This window comes from Bufo bufo, chromosome 3 (assembly GCF_905171765.1).
Source record: "Bufo bufo chromosome 3, aBufBuf1.1, whole genome shotgun sequence".
NCBI lineage: Eukaryota > Metazoa > Chordata > Amphibia > Anura > Bufonidae > Bufo > Bufo bufo.
Genome location: NC_053391.1, coordinates 545,010,007 through 545,034,975, shown reverse-complemented (window position 1 = coordinate 545,034,975; position 24,969 = coordinate 545,010,007). Strand labels below are relative to the sequence as shown.

At 46.1% G+C, this 24,969-nt stretch overlaps 1 protein-coding gene across 2 annotated transcripts in view; it reads left to right on the top strand.

Moving 5' to 3' along the window:
• The window catches only part of EPSTI1 (epithelial stromal interaction 1), a 198,141-nt gene that overhangs the window by 66,611 nt on the left and 106,561 nt on the right, over positions 1-24,969 (top strand). For both annotated transcript variants that reach the window (XM_040425422.1, XM_040425421.1), the window contains exon 4: positions 10,013-10,086. In XM_040425422.1, the coding sequence (XP_040281356.1) occupies positions 10,013-10,086 (74 nt within the window). The remainder of the gene's footprint in view (positions 1-10,012; positions 10,087-24,969) is intronic.

The following is a 24,969-nucleotide window of genomic DNA, read 5'->3' as shown; positions in this document are numbered from 1 at the left end:
GAGTAAGGCGATAGGTTGTATCCCCATATATCTGACTCTATCACAGAATGGTAAGTCTGTTAATAGTATCAGTTCATTTTCTTTGCATGCTTCTTATTCACATTTATACGAATCCTTCATTATTTATCCAGACTCATTTGTGACTGCTGACTGGATCTTATTCAAATGTCTTTCTATATGCCAATACTGAGTAATAAGTAATCAATCCTCCGTACTAGTGCATCACACAGTTGCGCGATATAACTGTTTGTTACTCACTGTTGAGGAGCGGAGTCGGGTGTCGGTTGTGGCGCCCCACGTGATACACGGCACCGGTGTGTCTTACCTCCGTGTCCTCCTTCTGATAGTGAGTACTATGTTCTTGCGCTTACTTTCATGTGGTTTAGAGTGCCTGGTCGGCGTCCCACGTGTTCAGTGGATTGATGTCACCGAGGATGGAGTAAGGTTACACTCCGAAACGCGTTTGGTTCCAATATACCTGCAAATGTGGATTACTCCCATTTAATATCCATGATCAATGTATATACAAGTGCCGCTGTGAAAATCTACAACTTTCCTCCCGATAGCCTATTTAAGGCAAGACTGCAAGCTCAGTGCCGGCACACGTGACAATCTGAACTTTGAACTATCGAACCACGTAGGACGCCCAATGTGAATAGTGAGGAGCGGCGCAGTCGGAGGATAAGATTCTACCTATCCTTTACTATTCAGGAGAAAGGTAAAACATTTCTATGTACCCAGCCGGACACGTAGGACGCCACAAAACAGCGGCGGGTAATAATCCTACTGACCCCTACTAACATCGGGAGCAAAGAGTGTAAGTGACATCTACCATTTAAAGTCGTGTCCACTATAGTTCATTTATTATATTGATTATATGAATATGAAGGGATATTATTTGTGGATGGACTTAAATCCATTGAACTAAAGTGGAAGTCCTTCTGTGGGATGATTAACCCTTAAGGGACATTCTAACCATCATTTTAACCACTTACAGTGGATATAAAAAGTCTACACCCCACTGTTAAAATGTCAGGTTTCTGTGCTGTAAAAAAAATGAGACAAAGATAAATCATTTCAGAACTTTTTCCACCTTTAATGTGACCTATAAACTGTACCACTCAATTGAAAAACAAACTGAAATCTTTTAGGTGGAGGGAAGAAAAAAATAAACTAAAATAATGTGGTTGCATAAGTGTGCACACCCTCTTATAACTGGGGACGTAGCTGTGTTCAGAATTAAGCAATCACATTCAAAATCATGTTAAAAAGGAGTCAGCATACACCTGCCATCATTTAAAGTGCCTCTGATTAACCCCAAATAAAGTTCATCTGCTCTAGTTGGTCTTTCCTGAAATTTTATTAGTCACGTCCCACAGCAAAAGCCATGGTCCACAGAGAGCTTCTAAAGCATCAGAGGGAACTCATTGGTAAAAGGTATTAGTCAGGAGAAAGGTACAAATGAATTTCCAAGGCATTAGATATATCATGGAACACAGTGAAGACGCTCCAAAATTGATTAAAAGACGAGAAGAAAACTGGTCTGGGAGGTTACCAAGAGGCCTACAGAAACATTAAAGGAGCTGCAGGAATATCTGGCAAGTACTGGCTGTGTGGTACATGTGACAACAATCTCCCGAATTCTTCATATGTCTGGGCTATGGGGTGGAGTGGCAAGACGAAAGCCTTTTCTTACGAAGAAAAACATCTAAGCCAGGCTACATTTTGCAAAAACACATCTGAAGTCTCCTAAAAGCATGTGGGAAAAGGTGTTATGGTTTGATGAAACCAAGGTCGAACTTTTTGGCCATAATTCCAAAAGATATGTTTGGCGCAAAAACAACACTGCACATCACCAAAAGAACACCATGCCCACAGTGAAGCACGGTGGTGGCAGCATCATGCTTTGGGGGTTGTTTTACTTCAGCTGGAACTGGGGCCTTAGTTAAGCTAGAGGGAATTATGAACAGTTCCAAATACCAGTCAATATTGGCACAAAACCTTCAGGCTTCTGCTAGAAAGCTGAACATGAAGAGGAACTTCATCTTTCAGCATGACAACGACCCAAAGCATACATCCAAATCAACAAAGGAATGGCTTCACCAGAAGAAGATTAAAGTTTTGGAATGGCCCAGCCAGAGCCCAGACCTGAATCCGATAGAAAATCTGTGGGGTGATCTGAAGAGTGGGCACATCTTGCCAAGTCAAAATGTGCCAAGCAAGACTCATACCCAAAAAGACTGGGTGCTGTAATAAAATCAAAAGGTGCTTCAACAAAGTATTAGTTTAAGGGTGTGCACGCTTATGCAACCATATTATTTTATTTTTATATTTTTTCTTCCCTCTACCTAAAAGATTTCAATTTGTTTATCAATTGAGTTGTACAGTTTATAGGTCACATTAAAGGTGGAAAAAGTTCTGAAATAATTTATCTTTGTCTCATTTTTTAACAGCACAGAAACCTGACATTTTAACAGGGGTGTGTAGACTTTTTATATCCAATATCCACTGTATATGGCTCTTCTCAGCGCGGACCCATCTATACATCTATAAACCATCATTAAAAGAATTCCTAAAACGTCTATACACAGATGAACCTGTATATAAAAAGTCCCAAACCACAAAGTCACTTGGAGCGCAGCAGGTCTATAGTGAAGTAGGTTCCAATTCACACTCAGTACTCTATCCAAAAAAAGACCGCACAGCTCAAACTCCTTCCATAGGGATGTTGATAAGCAGAAGATGGTCTGTTTCCGTGGAAAACATATATAGATGACTGTCTGCTGATATGGAGAGGTAGCGCACACGATTTGGAGAATTTCTTGTTGTATTTAAATGATAATATATGGAACCTTCGGTTTACCAGCCATGTAAGCGCAACTTCTGTTGATTTTCTGGATCTCACCATCTCCATAGAGGGGGGTTGTTTTAAGACCACAACCTACTTTAAGCCCACAGATGTTAATTCCTATATCAAGACTACAAGTTGCCACTACAAACCCTAGCTGACTAATATTCCTAAAAGCCAATTTAAAAGAATACACCGTAACTGCACAGAAATAGATGACTATCATAGACAAAGTGTATTGATTGAGAAAATATTTTTAGAAAAAGGTTATAAAGAAAGTCTTTTGAGGGAATGTAAAGATAAGGTTGTAAAGGAGATCAGACAAAAGATTAATGAACAGGGGGGTGACAAACATACCTCCAATACAAATAACCAGAAAATCATTAGATTGCTATTCTCATAGACTCCAAGCATTGGAGTCTATCAGAAAATTGCTAGTTTCCTATGGAGCCCTATTACAGGCAAGGGCTCCATAGGAAATACTATGCAGCAGCCTCCTGTCATTCACAAAGACAGGGGCTGCTGCACACAAGCCCCGGCTCCTCCGATTGCCGCCTGGGGAAGCCGGAGCATCACCGGAAGCGCGCTCAGAATTGACCACAGCATCTGAGGGGTTAAATATCCACAATCAGCATTACTGCCGGTTGCAGATATTAGCTGCGGGTGTCTGCTATAAGAAACAGCAGGCCACCCGCGGCTATGGCACCCGCTCCGCTCAGGAGCGGGCGCCATCTTTAACCCCTTCAGGACACAGCCTTATTTCACCTTAAGGACCAGACCATTTTTTGCAAATCTGACCAGTGTTACTTTATGTGGTGATAACTTTAAAACGCTTTTACTTAGCCAGGCCATTCTGAGACTGTTTTTTCGTCACATATTGTACTTCATGACACTGGTAAAATGGAGTCAAAAAAATTCATTTTTATTTGTAAAAAAAAAACTAATTTACCAAAAGTTTGGAAAAATTAGCAAATTTCTAACTTTCAATTTATCTACTTCTACAATACATAGTGATAACTCCAAAAAAAGTTATTAATTTATATACCCCATATATCTACTTCATGTTTGGATCATTTGGGGAATGCTATTTTATTTTTTGGGGACGTTACAAGGCTTAGAAGTTTAGAAGCAAATCTTGGAAATTTTCTGAAATTTTCAAAAACCCATTTTTTTAGGGACCAGTTCAGGTTTGAAGTCACTTTGTGAGGCTTACATAATAGAAACCACCCAAAAATGACCCCATTTTAGAAACTACACCCCTTAAGGTATGTAAAACTGATTTTAAAAACATTGTTAACCCTTTAGGTGCTCCACAAGAGTTATTGGCAAATGGAGATGAAATTTCAGAATTTCATTTTTTTGCCAATTTTTCCATTTTAACCCATTTTTCCACTAATAAAGCAAGGGTTAAGAGCCAAACAAGACTGTATCTTTATTTCCCTGACTCTGCCGTTTACAGAAACACCCCATATGTGGTCGTACACTACTCTACGGCCACACGGCAGGGTGTAGAGGGAAAGGAGCGCCGTGTGGGTTTTGGTGGGCTGATTTTTATGGACCGGTTTATTTACACCGTGTCCTATTTCAAGACCCCCTGATGCACCCCTACAGTAGAAACTCCCTAAAAGTGACCCCATCTAAGAAACTACACCCCTCAAGGTATTCAAAACTGATCTCACAAATTATGTTAACCCTTTAGGTGCTCCACAAGAGTTATTGGCAAATGGGGATGAAATTTCTGAATAATTTTTTTTTTGCCAATTTTTCCATTTTAACCCATTTTTTCCACTAACAAATCAAGGGATAACAGTCAAACAAGACTATATCTTTATTGCCCTGACTCTGCAGTTTACAGAAACAACTCATATGTGGTCGTACACTATTGTACGGCACACAGCGAGGTGTAGAGGGAAAGGAGCGCCGTGTGGGTTTTGGGGGGCTGATGTTTATGGACCGGTTTATTTACACCGTGTCCTATTTCAAGACCCCCTGATGCACCCCTACAGTAGAAACTCCCTAAAAGTGATCCCATTATGGAAACTACGGGATAAGTTGGCGTTTTTTTTGGGACTATTTTTAGGGTACATATGTTTTTTGGTTGCTCTATATTACATTTTTGTGAGGTAAGGTTACCAAAAATTTTAATTCTGAAATTTCATCTCCATTTGCCATAAACTGTCGAAGAACACCTAAATGGTTAATAAAGTTTGTAAAATTAGTTTTAAATACCTTAAGGGGTGTAGTTTCTTAGATGGGGTCACTTTTAGGGAGTTTATACTCTAGGGGGGCATCAGGGGGGCTTCTAAAGGGACATGGTGTCAATAAAAAAGGCAATCAAAAACTGCCTTCCAGAAACCATGTCGGTCCTTTCCTTTTGCGCCTCCCTTTACTGATACAGTAGTTGACGACCTTAAATGTGGCGTTTCTGTAAACTGCAGTATCAGGGTAAAAAATACACTGCTCACAAAAATAAAGGGAACACAAAAATAACACATCCTAGATCTGAGTTAATTAAATATTCTTCTGAAATACTTTGTTCTTTACATAGTTGAATGTGCTGACAACAAAATCACACAAAAATAAAAAAAATGGAAATCAAATTTTTCAACCCGTGGATGTCTGGATTTGGAGTCACACTCAAAATTAAAGTGGAAAAACACATGATGTAATGTCCTTAAAACAAGTCAAAATGAGGCTCAGTAGTGTGTGTGGCCTCCACGTGCCTGTATGACCTCCCTACAACGCCTGTGCATGCTCCTGATGAGGTGGCGGACGGTCTCCTGAGGGATCTCCTCCCAGACCTGGACTAAAGCATCTGCCAACTCCTGGACAGTCTGTGGTGCAACGTGACGTTGGTGGATAGAGCGAGACATGATGTCCCAGAAATGCTCAATTGGATTCAGGTCTGGGGAACGGGCGGGCCCGTCCATAGCATCAATGCCTTAGTCTTACAGGAACTGCTGACACACTCCAGCCACATGAGGTCTAGCATTGTCTTGCATTAGCAGGAACCAAGGGCCAACCGCACCAGCATATGGTCTCACAAGGGGTCTGAGGATCTCATCTCGGTACCTAATGGCAGTCAGGCTACCTCTGGCGAGCACATGGAGGGCTGTGCGGCCCTCCAAAGAAATGCCACCCCACACCATTACTGACCCAATGCCAAACCGGTCATGCTGGAGGATGTTGCAGGCAGCAGAACGTTCTCCACGGTGTCTCCAGACTCTGTCACATCTGTCACATGTGCTCAGTGTGAACCTGCTTTCATCTGTGAAGAGCACAGGGCGCCAGTGGCGAATTTGCCAATCTTGGTGTTCTCTGGCAAATGCCAAACGTCCTGCACGGTGTTGGGCTGTAAGCACAACCCCCACCTGTGGATGTCGGGCCCTCATATCACCCTCATGGAGTCTGTTTCTGACCGTTTGAGCAGACACATGCACATTTGTGGCCTGCTGGACGTCATTTTGCAGGGCTCTGGCAGTGCTCCTCCTGTTCCTCCTTGCACAAAGGCGGAGGTAGCAGTCCTGCTGCTGGGTTGTTGCCCTCCTGCGGCCTCCTCCACGTCTCCTGATGTACTGGCCTGTCTCCTGGTAGCGCCTCCATGCTCTGGACACTACGCTGACAGACACAGCAAACCTTCTTGCCACAACTCGCATTGATGTGCCATCCTGGATAAGCTGCACTACCTGAGCCACTTGTGTGGGTTGTAGACTCCGTCTCATGCTACCACTAGAGTGAAAGCACCGCCAGCATTCAAAAGTGACCAAAACATCAGCCAGGAAGCATAGGAACTGAGAAGTGGTCTGTGGTTACCACCTGCAGAACCACTCCTTTATTGGGGGTGTCTTGCTAATTGCCTATAATTTCCACCTGTTGTCTATCCCATTTGCACAACAGCATGTGAAATTGATTGTCACTCAGTGTTGCTTCCTAAGTGGACAGTTTGATTTCACAGAAGTGCGATTGTGTTAACCCTTGGTTTTTACCGGAAACGATGGATTGAAATGGAAAAGTGCCCAAAATAGCTGTTTTGGCACAATTTTTTTTTTTTTTTTTTGGACTGTGTAAATCTGGGGGGTTGGGTCATGGGGTATTTTTACAGAGGAGATTATTACGGACGCGGCGATACCTAATAAGTCTAATTTTTTACAATTATTTAGGTTTTAGACTATATTATCTTTTTGGATACAAACAAAAAATATATTTTTCGTATCTGTATAGTCTGAGTCTTTTTTTTATTTGTTTTTTAGCCGATTGTATTAGGTAGGGGCTCAGTTTTTGCGGGATGAGGGGACAGTTTTATTGCCACTATTTTGGGGGCTATATGCCTCTTTGATCGCTTGCTATTACACTTTTTTTTACCGTGTTATTCTGGGGGTTAGGGGTATATTTACAGAGGAGATTATTACCGACGCTGCGCTACCTAGTAAGTCTACTTTTTATTTTTTTTAGTTCTACAAAAAATTTTTTTGGGGTGTCTCAAGTCTGAGAACCATAGTTTTTTTTGAATAGTCAGTGGCTAAGTTGGTGAAGGGATTATAAATTTAGAACTCCATGGAAGTGTAGTACTTCCTGAAGCAACCAATAACGCAGATGATCGGGACACGTGGCTTGAGGACTTGATCAGAGAGATCAACTCCTTCCATATACCGATTGTAGTCGACGATACAATCGGGCTTGAGGACCGTTGCCGCGGTACCTCGCACAGGGACAGGGGTGATGCCGTTACCATGAATTGTGGACAGTACAAGGACATCCCTCTTGTCCTTATATCTGACCAGCAGCAGGTTTCCACTGGTAAGGGCACGGGTCTCACCCCTGGGGATAGGTACCTGGAGGGGGTAGGCAGGGAGGCCGCGCTGATTTTTCCGCACGGTCCCACAAGCGAACGTGGATCTGGCGGCGAGGGACTGGAACAAGGGGATACTAGTATAAAAGTTATCCACGTATAGGTGGTAACCCTTATCTAGCAGTGGCTGCATAAGGTCCCACACAAGTTTCACGCTAACACCCAGAGTGGGGGGACATTCTGGGGGTTGAATACGGGAATCTCGCCCCTCGTACACACAAAACTTGTAAGTGTACCCTGAGGTACTCTCACAAAGTTTGTACAGATTCACGCCATACCTCGCCTGCTTTGAGCGAACATACTGGCGGAAAATGAGTCTCCCCTTGTACGCAATGAGAGACTCATCAACCGCGACCTCCCTTCCAGGTACATAGGCCTCCATGAATTTGGCCCCGAAGTGATCGATGACGGGCCTGATTTTGTACAGGCGGTCATAAGCAGGATCACCTTGGGGGGGACATGCTGCATTATCTGCATAATGCAGGCATTTCCGGATGGCCTCAAATCGGGAACGTGTCATGGCCATACTGTAGAGTCTGGTCTGGTAGAGGATGCCCCCACTCCAGTACAGCCTGACACTGGGCTCTTTGACTAGGCCCATATGCAGCACGAGGCCCGAAAACGTCCTCATCTCGGCTGCACTGACCGGGGTCCAGCCACCGGGCATAGCCAAAAACGAGCCCGGGTGTTGAGCGACGAACTGTTGGGCGTACAGTCTGCTCCACCATCAGATTTACCAGTTCCTCACTGAAAAAAAGACTGAAAAAGTCGTATTCAGTGAAGCCCACTGTGTAAATCTGCATTCCTGATTTACCAACAAAATCAGGAATTGTGGGCTCAAAGTTCTCTGGGGTACACCAGCCAAGTTCACCGGCAGGGGGCTCAGGTGGACTGACCTGGTGGGCCAGAAAACTAGTACGAGCCCCAGAGCTGGTCGTACTAGGCTGGGCCACAGGGTCCCTAGCATGGGGGTCCCCTCGATCCGCCTGGCGGCGTCTCCGCCGCCTTGGGGGCTCATCATCGCTTGATGATGAGGAGGATGCGGATGACAACAGGAACGTGGGGTCATCCTCATCCTCACTGGGGCTCTCGGACTCGGAGGCAAGGGGGGCGTATGCCTCCTCGGCCGAGAACATCCGGCGGGCCATAGGGGAGTGTGTGTCTGCGTGTGTGTGTGCGTGCGTGTAAATCTTTATTAGGTGTGCGTGTGTGTGGGGCACGGGTATTCACGCACTTACCCTATAGCTATAAAAACTAAATAAAAAATCCCTAATTAAAAAAGTTTAAAAAGTGTAAAAAATAAAAAAATATACAAATGCGCTGTGGGGCGGGGTGGGCGATGCGCTACCAGTGGCCGGACGCAAAGAGTGCCGGCCACAGATAACGCATCCAAAGAAAAAAGAAAAAAAAAAAACTTGCACCCCCAAAAAGTGTGTGTGTGTGTGTGTGGGGGGGGGAAAAGCTGCAGCACCCCTGGGGGGGGAGGGGTCTAGGGTCACACAGCTAACTGCTAATCTAACCCTAAACTTGCCCTAACTACCCCTGCCTACACCTCCCACTACCTGCCTGCCCCTGACTGTCCCTGCCTCCTAAGGTGCCTGATGGCACCAAAAACTCACAAGTCGGTGGGCAGTGCGATCTCCTGCTGCTCTCCCCGCTCCACGGACCAGAATGAGGGAGGAGAGCAGCGGCGGAGATTCAAACTTGCCGCGCTCCGCCCACATGCGGCATGGTGACCAATCGCAGGCGATCCTGAGAGGTGGCGTGATCGCCGACATCAGGGGGTCACAAGACCCCCCTGGGCATTGGTACAGAGTGCCTGCCGAATGATTTTGGCAGGCATTTGGTTCCGATCACCGCAGGCGGCGCTGCGGTGATCGGAAATTCTCAGGACGTACCGGTACGCCCTGTGTCCTTAAGTACCAGGACATCAGGGCGTACCGATATGCCCTGTGTCCTGAAGAGGTTAAAGACCCGGCCAGCTCCGTACTATTACGCCGCTGGTCTGGAAAGGGGTAAAAAATAGGAATGCAATCATAGTTTTGAACTAAAAAGCAAGTAAAAACGTGGAGATTTGCATCGGTACAAAATAAGTAACGTGATGCATTTACAAAACTCCTTTTTAGGCCTCCTGCACACGACCGTGGTGTGCTTTGCAGTCCGCAAATCGCGGATCCGCAAAACACGGATGGCGTTTGTATGTAATCAGTAAAAGATGTTCAAACATGAATTTACTCAAGACCTTTCTTCCTCTGTGTAAATAATTTTCATTAAATCTTTTTATTATAGCTTGTTTACTCTGCACTCTTTTATAGGTGGGCAAACGCCAGAACCAGAAGTACGACGGCAGCAACAACGGATACAAGCTCAGTCCAAGTATCAAAAAATGGTTTGTGTTTCCTTTATCTGCATAACAGATCTTTATTTGTATATAAACATAGCTAAGAAAATTTAATCAAGTGCAACTTAGGGTCCATTCACACGTCCGTTGTTTCTTTCCTGATCTGTTCCGTTTTTTGCTGAACAGATCTGGACCAGATCTGGACACATTCATTTTCAATGGGTCCTGAAAAAAATCAGACATTGAGCTGTCCGTTTTTTTCCAGGACCCATTGAAAATTAATGGGTCCAGATCTGGTCCAGATCTGTTCAGCAAAAAACGGAACAGATCAGGAAAGAAACAACGGACGTGTGAATGGACCCTTACTGTATGCAATCCTTTGTGCATTGTATATCTAAAATAGCGATTCATTTTGTTATGAAATCTTTGCAAAGCAGTGAGATCAGACAATTGCAACCAATAGCAAGCTACATATTGCAGATATACAGAACAATGTTACAGGGAACCAGGCAGGTTGCTGAAAGCATGGGTTTGATAAATCGACTGCTATCTTTCATAACTTAATTGTAGTAGAAAAATGAATGCTATCAGGCCCAGTATTCATTAGTCATAATTTGCCATAACAGGAAACAAACACGTTCTCATGGCAACACAGTAAGGCCTCTTTCACACGACCGTTTTTCTTTTCTGTTTACGGTCCGTATACGGAACTATTCATTTCGATGGTTCCGCAAAAAAACGGAATGTACTTCGTATGCATTCTGTTGCCATATTTCCGTTTTTCAGTTCCGTTGAAAGATAGAACATGTCCTATTAATGGCTGCAAATCACGTTCCGTGGCTCCATTCAAGTCAATGGGTCCACAAAAAAAAACTAACACATACGGAATGTACTCCGTATGTCTTCCGTATCCGTTCCGTTTTTGCGGAACCATCTATTGAAAATGTTATTCTCAGCCCAATTTTTTCTATGTAATTACTGTATACTGTATATGCCTTACGGAAAAACGGAACGGAAAAACGCAACAGAAACGGAACCAAAAACGGAACAACGGATTCGTGAAAAACAGACCGCAAACCACTGAAAAAGACCTAACAATAAATTAAAGGGGTTTTCTGGGAGTAAAATATTGATGACCTATCCATCAATATCTGATCACTATGGGTCCAATTACCAGCACCCCCACTGAGCAGCTATTTGAAGAGGCCGCAGCGCTCCCATCTGCAGCGTGCCAGTCCGCAGGGGTAGAACACGTGAGGTTCACGGTAGGCCGAAGTGTACAAACAGTTCATCGGTTACTCATGGTTTAGCAGACGCCTCTCTGGGCCAGCAGTGCAGTGAAGGGGAGAACAGCACTGGATTCTCCGGGGCACACTCGGTTACAGGGGACACTGGCCAGGTGGTGATTAAGGTGTCCTTGATGGTGATTGGGTTTCTGAGTGCTTGTGCAGCTGGGCCCCTGACTTAGGTATTGTCGTGACGCCAGCACCTTGACGGTGAAAAATGTTAAGAGTTGTAGTAGTATGGAGTTAGAAGAATGAAGCAGGTTTAAATCCAACTGTGAACTTTACTGTAACCAGGTTCTTGATAACAGTTTAAATCCAGTAGTAATACAGTCTCTGGTATACATGCAAGTTGGATGTGAGGAGTCCCAGTAACAGGCTGTACTTTTAGTAATGTGTCAGGCTAGGGTAGTTAGGTACTCACTGATATTCAGCTCCTTGCCTTGCTTCAGTCTCAGTTGAGGTAGCTCCAGTCTCGATATTCTACACAAGTGATATGACAGATTCCTTATCTGTCTTAAGAATAACGGTGAGACCAGGGCCGGTGCAAGGATTTTTGCTGCCCTAGGCAAGATAAAAATTGACGCCCCCCCCCCCCCCTTATCAGATGATCTGCCCATATCATGACATCACATATGTTCCACCCCTTTCTCAGCATTTAAATTAAAAGAACTGCTATGTTTCCCTTAGGGTTAATCAAGCTTCTTGTAGCTGTCTCCCTGACAGCCGCTAGAGGTGCTTCCGCGATTCTCACTGTGAAAATTACAGTGGGAAGACGCGGAACATAGTTTTGAAAGCGCATTCGCAGCTGAGAGGAGGATCGGGGAGAAGAGTTCCCAGTGACGGCGCTGGAGAAAGGTAAGTGGCTAAAGGGGTGACAATGAGAGTGACAAGGGAGGGGGGGAGTAAATGAGAGTGACAAGGGAGGGGGGAGTAAATGAGAGTGACTCTCATTTACTCCCCCCTCCCTTGTCACTCTCATTTACTCCCCCCCCTCCCTTGTCACTCTAATTTACTCCCCCGTCTCCCTTGTCACTCTCATTTACTCCCCCCCTCCCTTGTCACTCTCATTTACTCCCCCCCTTGTCACTCTCATTTACTCCACCCCTCCCTTGTCACTCTCATTTACTCCCCCCCTCCCTTGTCACTCTCATTTACTCCCCCCCTCCCTGGTCACTCTCATTTACTCCCCACCTTGTCACTCTCATTTACTCCCCCCCCTTGTCACTCTCATTCCCCCCCACCTCTAATGTAGCGTGGCCGAGCTCTGTTCGGTCCGCGGTACAGGAGCATTTGTTTCCTGTACCCGGCCGGACTGACAGGAAGTGCTCACTTAGTGAGCACTTCCTGTCAGTCCGGCCGGGTACAGGAAACAAAAGCTCCTGTACCGCGGACCGAACAGAGCTCGGCCACGCTACATTAGAGGCGCTTCCCTCCTGTGACTGTGAGTCCCTCTCTTCAGGCTGCGCCCGGGCGGTGCACAATCATAGACGCACCAGCCCGTGCAGTGCGGCAGCCGCCCGATGCGGGGGAGGGCCCGCCGTCGTACTTAAAAAATAAACCTTGCGGCAACGCTTTTTTTTTTAAACCGCCCGGGGCTGGTGCCCCCTGCTAAATTGCACCCTAGGCGGCTGCCTAGGTCGCCTTACAGGTGGCGCCGGCCCTGGGTGAGGCTGCCAGAAGCTAATAAGTCCTTCACCTAATTACAAAGGTGCCTAGAGCCTATAATAATGGCTTTGTCCTTCCTTTGTCTTGATCCAGTAATAAACTTGAACAGAAATTCACTTGTTACCCCTGAAGAGTGAATAGTAGAATGTAGACCTTCCTCTGCCTGTCTTCCTGGCTTTGTTACTGAAGTTTAAGCTGGTTCCTCTGGGCCGTGGAGCTCCAGAGAGAGAGCTGAGAGGAGAAGGGACCTCTCCTTCCCCCTTAGCTCCTCACTCCATCTCCTTCACACTTCCAACTCTGAACCACCCTAACTAGGCCTGCCCAGCCCTATATATACTGTGGTGCTACCCCATCTAGTGGTGGATGTATGTAGTGCACCCGACAGCCTGGTAAAAAGGGATTTCACATGGTAGTACAATGCAGCATGATATTACAGAAGACGACAAAAGCTTTTACAGTTCCCACATAAGCTAGTGGGATGCTGCACATCTATTCCTAGGCCAGTGACATCACATTCATTGGTCACATGACCTATTTGCAGCCCATTCACATTCAAGTCAATGTGCCTCGGCAGCATTACCAAGCACAGCCGCTATACAATGTACAGTGCTATGCATTATATGCTGTGAGGAGGCCGCAGTGCTCACAGAATCACCATGACCTCTTGAAACAGCTGATTTTGGGGATTTCAGAAGCAGATCTGATGAACTTTCCTGAGGACCTGAGGATAGGTCATCAATATTCTACTCCCAGAAAACCTCTTTTACCTATTATGGTCGTGGCTATGGATACTGGTGCTAGCGCATGAAGCCCAGGAAAGACCTAACCGTATTGCTAAGTAGGCCTGGATTGTGCCCATAGCCGCGAACGTGGGTAGCCTATAAGGGGGCATACCCTGAGGAAGCCCTTGGAAAAAAAGGGGAGGGAGGGTGGGGCACAGGATGACGCCAGCGCCGGATGACCATGGGAGGGGAGCTTATAAAGCCTACGCCCCTCCCACAATCACAGACTGCAACAACCTTGACAATTATGGTCGTGGCTACGGATACTGGTGCTAGCGCAGTGAAGCCCAGGAAAGACCTAACCGTATTGCTAACTAAGTAGGCCTGGATTGTGCCCATAGCCGCGAACGTGGGTAGCCTATAAGGGGCCAAAAAGTCAAGCAAAAAGGTGGATTAGTATTTTTATTGAATGGTACATGGTTTACAACGCCAGTTTGCGGAAAACGTCTGTAATTTCCTGATTCGTATTGGGAATGTACCTGGTGAAGCAAGATGATTCCCAACGTCCCATCTTGCTGATGATATGACTGGGTACATTGTGCTTGGATGCTGCGGAAGCCGCCACGATCCAAAAGGAGTGGCCTGATATGGTTTTGGGATCGAAACCTAGGCCTGCAACTAGTAGACGAATGTGGGAAACGAATTGCGCGGTCGTGAGGGGCTTGGATTTGAAGGGCAGTAGCGGGCTGTCTGGGGAGGAATGACCCAAGAGCTCATTAATTGGTTGAAGACCTGGACTGGGCACCATTTATTGAATGACCTGAAGTATTTAACTTGGACTGGAGGCCCTGATTGCAACGTTTTGGTGGAAGGCAGTAGCAAGATGAAATGGTCATGATTCCAAGCTAGCTGGCTCTTGGTCAGACCCTTGGATTTTGGGGAGAAACCTGTGAATTTCCCTGGCTGCAAAAACCCATAGAAACCTAAATACATGGCTGCCTTTATAACAGTGCCCGAAAGGGTTGCTGTCTAGGGAATTTGAAAGCTTCCTAAACAGATCCTCTGAAACTGGTTGCCTGGTAGGAGTGCATGGTAGGCTGCTTTTTTGAATCCCCCTAAGGACAGCCCTGATCGCGGGGGACGCAAATATCGCCTTACTACCGGGATGTTTGAGGGTGGAGTAGTATTGCACCCCTGCCATGTACAATCTGATGGAATTGTAGCCAAGTTTGAGGTGATGGTGACAATAAGCTAAAAAAGCCATCAAATAGGTGGTCCTATCCGTGCCGCTCCTAGGATGTAGACATGAACATTTTTGGAAGCTGTTCCAACCGGTTTTATAGTTTCTAGCTGTGTTGGCTGATAGTGATTTTTGTATGAGGGATTTGGCAGATGAAATGATTTGCGCTAGTCCATGAGTAGGGTGTTGAACTCTGGAGGGAAAAATCCTGCTGGCTCCGCCTCCGGCATGACCTGGAAGAAATGGTGGAAATGGAAGCGTGACAGTGCGTCAGCCGCGGAATTCTGGACACCCTGGATGTGTCTGCATGAAACCTGAAAATTGTGCTGTAGGGAAAGCCAAATTAATTTGCGGACGAAAGGCATGATGTGACGTGATTTTGACCTGCCCTTGGTAATGATGTCCACTACCGTCTGATTGTCCGTGATGAATGTCACCGGGGAATTTGCCCACTGCCTGCCCCAAACTTGTGCGGCCGCTACAATTGGGGAGATTTCTAGGAGGGGGGAGGATCTGAGGTACTCGCTGAGAGAAGAGATTTCGGGAGGCCACTGGCCTGCGAACCACTGGTTGTTGTAGATGGCCGCGAAATCTTTGGAGGCAGCTGCGTCGGAAAAAATGGTGGGAGAAGAGGGACACCATTGAGGGACGAATAGGGAGATTCCATTCCAGCAGGTCAGGAAGGAATTCCACATGGATAATCAGCCATCGCTTGGGTGTCCAGGACTACCGGGGAGTCCTGCTCTGTGGCTGTTGGGAGCAGATCCAACAATCTGGATAAGAAGGCCTTGCCCTGGGGCATGATTCTGGCGGCAAAGTTCAGCATGCCCAGCAGGGATTGTAATTCCTGCTTCGAGACGACCCTGCAACCCACAAATCTGGAAATGACTTCCTTGATTTTTGACAGTTTGTCCTCAGGCAACCTCGGTTCCATCTTGTGGGTGTCTAAGACAATGCCGAGGAAAGTGATGGTGGTTGAGGGCCATTCGATTTTGGAAGGGGCGACAGGAATGTTGAGGCTGGCAAAAAACCTGGAGGAGACTGTCGAGTTTGCAGGGTGTGGCGTCAGGTTGTTCTATCAACAGAAAGTCGTCCAGGTAATGGATGACCATGGGGCAATCGCAGTGATTGACCAGGACCCAGTGGAGGGCCTGGGCGAACTGGTCAAAAAGCCATGGACTACTTTTGGAGCCGAAGGTGAGGCGGTTGGCGAAAAAGTACAAGCCGTCCCATTTTAAACCGTAGAATTTTCAGAGTTGTGGGTTGATGGGTAGCAACTTGAAGGCGTCCGCCAGGTCTGCCTTGGACAGCCAAGCCCCTGGGCCTGCCAGGAGGATGAGAGAGATGGCTTCGCTGAGAGAGGAGTATTTCATCAAGAACTCCTCAGACGGGACTAGGGAGTTGAGACTGGAGATGTTTGAACAATGAGGAGCTGAGAGGTCATAGATTAATCATTTTTTATTTGAAATTTTTTTGGTGACGATGCCGATAGGGTTTATCCTCTAGTAATCGAAGGGAACGCTAGAGAAAGGCCCGATGAGGAAACCCTTCTCCAGTTCCACCTGGATCAGAGGACCCACCGAAGCGGCATCGGAAACTGCGGACCTGAGGTTGGGGCCTTCCCAAGACAACTGAGGAAGGGTCACGAGACCAGTGTGGAAACCCTCCGTGAAACCCTTGATTAAGAAGTGAACCTGGTGGGGGTTGTGGTGATCACGGAGAAGTGCGGCTAGCAGGTCCACGTTGACCACGCCTAGTCACTTGTTTCTGGCTGTTCTGTTTGGGCAAACCGACAGGGGGTGGGCCCTGAAACAAGTGGAGCAGACATGTAGCGCTCTGCATTGATTGTAATTGCAGGTTGCAAAGTTTTAATTGTTGCACACCTGACTGTTGCCTAGGAAGACTATAGGGCGACCCAGTTTGCCCGTGTTGTGTCTTGGCTGGGACCCCGAGGTGCCTGCCGCAGGCCTAGGCTGGGACGTTGGAAGGCTGGGATTTGGACACCAATCTGAGGCATGCAGAATGGATTGGCATGATGAGCAAGCAGGGGCTTTGAGGCCGGCAAAATGTCGGCAAAACAGCTCCATGTCCAGGGATGCCCAATTGGTGACCCGTTGGAACTGGGCGAGGGCCACTGCGGCTTTGGCCGAGAAGGAGCGATGGTAAACATAGAATGCGTACCCTCCGTACTTGTGCCCCAGGTCCGTGACCCTGTTCAAGTACAAATCTAGCTCCTCGAGCCTTTCGGGGAAGGCGGAGCAGATTATGTTCTTGAACAGGCTGAAAGCCAGGACGAATTCTGGGATGGAAAGTTTCCTGTTTAATCGGGCATCCCTGGACCTGAGAACTATCGACACATTTTCGCAGGCGATGGTCCTATTCTCAACCGTGTCATGGGTGGCAATGAGAATAGCCAAATTGACATCCTTTCCCTCCAAGATGTCTCGTTTGATGGTGTCGGTCACAAAAAGGGACGGGGCTACTTCGGACAAGGCGGGAACCTTACCTGGGGTTGCGGATTGGGACATGGAAGCGACTGGGAGAGAAGGGACGGGGAGGCTGGGAGGCGGATGTCTGGACTCCACTGCCGACAGCCTGTTCTGAATGTCTGAAATGGAAGTCGCTAGGGTGTTGATGGTGGCGTGCAGCTGAGTCAATGACAACTGGATTGTCGACATTGACACCTGCTCTCCGGAGGGAGAGGAATCGGACACCAGGAGTCGGTATAGCTCCACCTTCCTGGCCAAAGCTGGGTAACGAATCCCTCTTTTGGTAAACTCCGCTATGATTTTGGGGATCGTCCAGCTCCGAAGTGACCCCACACTAGCGTGGCTGGATGCCAGGGAATCGGGAATGGAAGCGGTGTCATCAATTTCAGAATGACATGACATGTTGGAAGCTGAAAGAGAGAGCATTGTTTAGTGTTTTGGGGTGAAACAAGACGTAGCCTCTGAATCATTAGGGCCCTGAAACCCGAGGAGGCGCGTTGCGTTTGCTGCCCAAGAGAAACGCTTAGAGTGACCAAGAGGCCGAAACGTGCAAAAAAAAAAACGTGACAAGGCTCTGTGAACGGACGAATTTAGATAAAGAGAGGACCAGTACCTAATAATAATCCCACCTGGTCTAACGAGGGCCTCAGGTCCTGAAAGTTTGTGGTTGCGCTGTTGAAATCGGTTCATACATGGATGATGAATATGGCTTGGAAGGAGGACAGCGTGAGACATGAAGGAGACGAGATGTGGCCTGTAGCGTAAACAGGCATGAAACACGAGTGAAAGACGTGGCCTGAACAACGCAAACAGGCGTGAGACGTAAATGACAGACATGGCCTGAATAACGTAAACTGGCGTGAGACGTAAATGACAGACGTGGCCTGAATAACGTAAACAGGCGTGAGATGTAATTGACAGACGTGGTCTGAATAACGTAAACAGGCGTGAGACGTAAATGACATACGTGGCCTGAACAACGTAAACAGGCGTGAGACGTAAATGACAGACGTGGCCTGAATAACATAAACAGGCGTGGAACGTGAAAGAGACAAGATGTGGCCTGAATAACGTAAACAGGCGTGAGACGTAACTGACAGACGTGGCCTGAATAGCGTAAACAGGCGTAGAACGTGAAAGAGACAAGATGTGGCCTGAATGACAAAGACAGGCGTGGGACATGGGTGACCAGATGTGGCCTGACCAGGGCGCGAATGCCGACAATGGTGAGAGTAAAGCAAAAAATACCAACCATATGGTAATTAATTTGACGGGCAAGTTTCAAACAAAAGGTCGGGTAAATTTCGCTTTGTTTGCCCTTGGTGCCAACAGCTCGACCAGAACAAAACCAGCAAGGTATTTCTGAAATGTAAACGGGTGACATAGCAACGATTTTTTTATTTTTTATATATAGCAGTATCAATTTTTATTTTTTTGAACAGAAAATGACGTGTCCTCTGATGGATTTATAAGAAACTGATTTATGAGGAGCTGATGGCAAATGAAACTCTGGAAACTCTGACATGGTGCTATGATGTTGTCACTATAGTGTGTCCAGTATTTACTGTGCTCTACTTGGTAATGCCGGTTTTAAGTTGTGAGCTATGATGGTATGTGTGTGGTTTGGAGGCTGCATGTTATTATGTGAGTGCTGGAGAATGTGAAGGGGAGCGTGAGCGGAGCGTCGGCCGCATATCCCCTGAGGCCTGCGACGCAGAAAGGGGCGTGGACGGGGAGGAGCCTGTACCGCCCCCCAGCCGCCCTGGATCGCACGGGACGCAGGACCTGGTGTTAAAGGAGCCGGGGCACCGCGTCTGCCGGGCCGGCCAGCCCCTGGAGCACCGCAGCCAGAGGTAAAATGGGACAGGGGAACGAGGACGGGAGGCGTGCTGATAACATGAGCGGTGGCAGGGAGGCGGAGGCGGGTTGGCTCTGGAAGAGAAAGGGCGTGGATGGGGCGGAGTCTGAACCACCCTCCCCTTCCCTGGACGGCCCTGGAGACGAAGCCAGGCGGCCGGGGGGCCGGTGCCTGGCCGGCAGGCGAAGCCGCAAGCGCCATGGCTGGATTGTGGGGTAACCAACTGGATGGCCGAACCGGCCCTGCTAGCTGAAACGAGGTGGCGGGGACCGGATGTACAAACTGCACAGGATGACGCCAGCGCCGGATGACCGTGGGAAGGGAGCTTATAAAGCCTACGCCCCTCCCACAATCACAGGCTGCAAAAGCCTTGACAATAGTGCATTTTTCCATTCAACAATATAAGAGGGACAGTAGGTCACTGGTGATTTCAAGCAGCTTCCCTAATATCACCAATGTGAAATGAACAGGTGCAGGCACCAATAGTTCCATGCTCCTCTTCACACTCCACCATGAAAGTGCTGTCTATTTCAGGGATCTCAAGTCTCCCGGAGGTCCAGGGAGTCTCCCGCTATTAGATAACAGCTCCCTGACACCCGCATGTGAAACAATATCTCCCGGAAAGGTTTATCTCAGTCAGATAGCAGAGCAGAGAGATAAGAGAAGTGACAGAGTTTAGATTACAGGTTGAATTAACCCTTTAGTGTCAAATTGGCTTCTCAAGGAGATATATATGTTAAAGGCATCCCTTCTTCTGTCTCATTCAGTAGCTATATAACTATTGAGAGAGATGTATTTTTTTAAAATACATTTACACATTTAACCCTCCATTTTAATTATATTATTTACCCCAGTGTTAAATTCACCCCCCCCTGGATGCTTTAATCATATACATAAATATGATAATTTGGGGCAGGGTAATGAGCCCAGTCCTCCACACCATAGAGCAAACTGTGCAGATAATGCATATGTTTGGAAAATGTAATAAAAAGTTCATAAAAAAAAAAAAAAGAAAACCTCCCTGAAATGAGAAGTGCACCTCCCTGAAATGAGTTTTTGCAGGTTGGGATGTCTGCTATTTATGACCCACTCTAGGCTAAATACAGGATGACAATCAATATAATGATGTCAAAGAGTCATGCCTTTATCAATTACACATCAGTAGGTCTGGAAGGGAGTTTGAAATGTAAGTTTCAATTGCACTTTATCAGTTCAGTGTGGGGAGCTTAGAAGGCTTGCCTGAGTTTTTTTTATTTTTTATGTTTGCCCTTATTCTAAATAAATAGTAAAAAACTTTCCTACCTGCATCTGCACCGATCCAGGGCTGCTGCTCGCTCATCTTCCCAGGCTGCGGCCTATTATGTATTGTTTGAATGCAGCACTCATGTTCTGTATACCACTGTAGCCAATCACTGGTCTCAGCATCAGTGAGGTATATAGAACGTCACTGCAGCAGCAAAATAATACGTCACTGGCTGAGGCTCAGGGAAGATTACAGAGCAGCTACGCTGGATCGGCGTACATGCTGGAAGGGAAACTCAGACAATCATAAATCACTATTTAACTAGTTCAAGACTTGGCCATTTACTGCAAGCGTCTTGGAAAGCCATCATTTTGTTTCTGTTTGGTTATGTAAATAATTTTTTCACCTTTTTTCGGTGATACGTGGGGCCTTGTTTTTTTGTCATTTTTATTTTAGTATTTGCGTCTTGGAAAGCCATCTTTTTTTTTTTTGGTTATGTAAATAATTTTTTCACCTTTTTTCGGTGATACGTGGGGCCTTGTTTTTTTTATCATTTTTATTTTAGTATTTTTTGCTTCTATTTTGTAGACTTAAAAAAATATAAAAAAAAGAAGATAGAAATAGTCAAATTTTTTCTTTTCTTTTAGTTAATACAACATTGTGCAACAATTATATTTTTTTATTATATTCCCTTTTCATAACAATAGTTTGAGATGGAGGCAGCATCCAAAAATGATAATCAAAAAGTGTTCCTTTAATCCATGTATGTCAGTCCAATTACATGTGTTGTTTCGGCTATACCTTATGTTCACCACCATGATGAACATAGAAACATAGAATGTGTTGGCAGATAAGAACCATTTGGCCCATCTAGTCTGCCCAATATGCTGAATACTATGGATAGCCCCTGGCCCTATCTTATATGAAGGATGGCCTTATGCCTATCCCATGCATGCTTAAACTCCTTCACTGTATTTGCAGCTACCACTTCTGCAGGAAGGCTATTCCATGCATCCACTACTCTCTCAGTAAAGTAATACTTCCTGATATTACTTTTAAACCTTTGCCCCTCTAATTTAAAACTATGTCCTCTTGTAGCAGTTTTTCTTCTTTTAAATATTCTCTCCTCTTTTACCTTGTTGATTGCCTTTATGTATTTAAAAGTTTCTATCATATCCCCTCTGTCTTGTCTTGAAGGCTAAGGTATTGCCAAAACATGGCATGCAATTGGGCTGCCATACATGGATTAAAGCAGGGATGCCCAACCTGCGGCCCTCCAGCTGTTGCAAAACTACAATTCCTAGCATGCCTGGACAGACTACAGCTAGCAGCCTACAGCAGGGCATGGTGGGAGTTGTAGTTTTACAACAGCTGGAGGTCCGCAGGGCGAGCATGGATTAAAGGAGCACTTTTTGATCATCATTTTTGGGTGCTGCCCCCACTATTGATTCCTGAAGGAGCATTGGACATTGCTCCTCGTGGGGCGTGCACTATCTCCATGGTGGGTGCTGTATTTATCTCTTTTGTTGATATCCCTTTCCATAGCGGTCATTTTGATATATGTAATGTATGGATTATGGTGGCAGGGCATGGGGCTAGAAGCTATGGTGCAGTGTGTGGTGGCATTATTTAAATTTTTCTTTATTTTGTCTTATTTTTTTTACACTTATTTTACACTTTGTGTCCTCTATACAAGACCTATGGGGGGGGGGGGGGCATTTAATATTACATTTTTTATATTGCTGCTTTCTTCTGTAACTAGAGCTGACATATTAGCCCCAGGGAAGAGGAATAGAGAGGTTGTACATCGCTGTAGAGCCTCAGTGCAGAGATGACCTGGGCTACTTTCTGATCCCTATACACAGCACTCATTCAGCGTTGTGTATAAATCGATGGGGGAGGCAGGGACAGTGAAAAGTCATCCCTGCCTTCAGGAAGCCCTGCCGTCACTGACAGCACTGTGTGGGCTGACCACCTGGACTGATATATAGACAACGGGCAATTGGCAAGGGGTCAAGGTATACTAATAGCACTATCTGGGCACTGTACAGCGGTATTCATGAAGGTTTTATGCAGTATGGTACACTTTAACCCTTACACACATCAGAACTTACAGTTACATCATGGTGCGCTGTAGGGAGTATGGATTGGGCTCACTCGCTAAGCTTAATCTATATGTAGCGGGTGATGCTGATCCCAGTCATTTAACGCCTCACACCGATGTGACCATGACATCTGTTGGGTTAGGCAGAAAGGGAGGGGACACCGTCTGCCTTCTGATAATAGCCCCTGCTGCAAAATCACTGGCTTCTATTTGGTTGCCATGACAGCCTGGGGCCTTGGAAAACTTCCCAGGGCTGTCATGGCTAACTGCCTGAAAAGCCATGCACGGCAATAGAACGCACAACAAACGCAACGTTCTACACACAGGTGTGCGCCTTGTTGCCCTGCATGGCTTTTGCCATGCGTTTGTTGCTAAGCGGCCCCGTACTATAGGCAACAGGTTATCGCCTAGTATGTATAATGTGAACAGGCGTCTAAAGAAATCAGATACATGGTTACATTTAAAAGGATACAGCAAAAAGAAAAAGAGAAAACACAGCCACAGGGAAAATGCCAAACCACTAATTGTCATTGTGATAAATGATCAAAATAGCATTAAAGCATTAAAAGCTTTTTTTGTAAAACCAAAATTATAAGCAATTTTAGGTGATATTTTATGATTATATTCATGTATAAGCCTCTACTGGCTTATACATGAATATAATCTGTAACGGTCACGTCCACACACACACAGGGGGAGGGATAGTGACCACTGCGCTCCACCCTCACCCCTGGCCCTGCCTACTTGCCTCACGAGTCCTGATGACAGGGGACAACTGGATGACAGTCCCTAACTTAGGATACGTGCAGGGAAGACAGACAAGACAAAATACGGAACATGAACGGACCGGGTCAGAACCAAGAGAGCTACGCAGTACAAAGGGTTAAGCAAAGAATGGTCAGGAGAAGCCGGGGTCAAATACCAGGAGAGCAGAGAAGTACAAGAGGAGTCCTAAGAGAGTAGTCAGATTGGAGCCGAGGTCACAATACCAGGACGGATGCGCAGTACAGGAGGAGCAGGCAAAGGATCGTCAGGGAACGGAATCAGGTGAGTCTTCAGTAGTCCAACAAATAGCCAGGAACCTAGAAATTAACAGGCAACCTGTGGCTAGCAGGCTGCCTGTCTTTATAGTGGGGAGTGAGGGTCATGTGACGTGGCCAGCGTCACATGACCGACAGACCAACCAGTTGAGCACCGAGTGATCAGCTCGGCGCTCATGGCAGACTTAGGAGCAGGGAGCCACTCAGCAGTAAAGCCGCCCTGGGAATGAGGTCAAACACAGATCCTCATTCCCAAAGCTATGCAACAGTTCTGCGGGCAATGGGGGACCGAGTGCACCTTCGGAACCCTGTTACATAATCATAAAATATCACCTAAAATTGCTTATAATTTTGGTTTTAAAAAAAAAGCTTTTAATGCTTTTATTTTATTTTATTTGATCATCTCTTTCTATTTTGGTGATAAATTTTATTATTATATTCATGTATATGCCTCTACTCTTACTCTCAATCCCTATTTTGATCATTTATCACTGTGACAATTAGTGGTTTGGCATTTTCCCTGTGGCTGTGTTTTCTCTTTTTCTTTTTGCTGTATTCACATATGCAGTAGTTTTCTCTAGATATGCAGTCACTACCGGCAGCCTCCCACCTTTTATACCTTAGTGATAGTCTCTGCTCCCTTTGGCGCCCTGCAGTTATTCTAAGATCTTTTGGACTGTCATTCAAATAGCTCTTTGACTAAGGGCTTGTTCACGCAAATGCAAGGGCTTCGTGTCTGTGCTGTAGACCGACCGTGGGCCAGCCGCATGCGGATCGTCGACCCATTCACTTGAATGGCGTCCACGATCCGTCCATTCCGCAAAAAGATAGAGCAAGTTCTATCTTTTTGCGGTGCAGAGGCACGGAACCGAACCCCACGGAAGCACTCCGTAGTGCTTCAGTGGGGTTCAGTTCCGTGCTTCCGTTCCGTTCTGCATCTACGGATTTGCAGACCCATTCAAGTGGATCGGTCCGCATCCATGATGCGGGCCGCAATATGGCAACGGAGGGGCAACGGTCGTGTGAAAAAGCCCTAATACTCCTTTTTTTTTTCTTTCCTCCTTCTCCTTACATTTAAAAGGATCATTCAAATGTGGGCTTAATAGATGTGGTTTATGTAACTGTATGACCGCAACTGATCAGATAGTTTCTTATTCTATAGGACATCATGTTCATTTATCAATTGTACTACTGATTATTTTATAGCTTGCATTTCTTGTAGGTTCCAATATGTAGATTGTACACCAAGCCTCTCAATAAATGCATAGCTGAACATGTTACGCA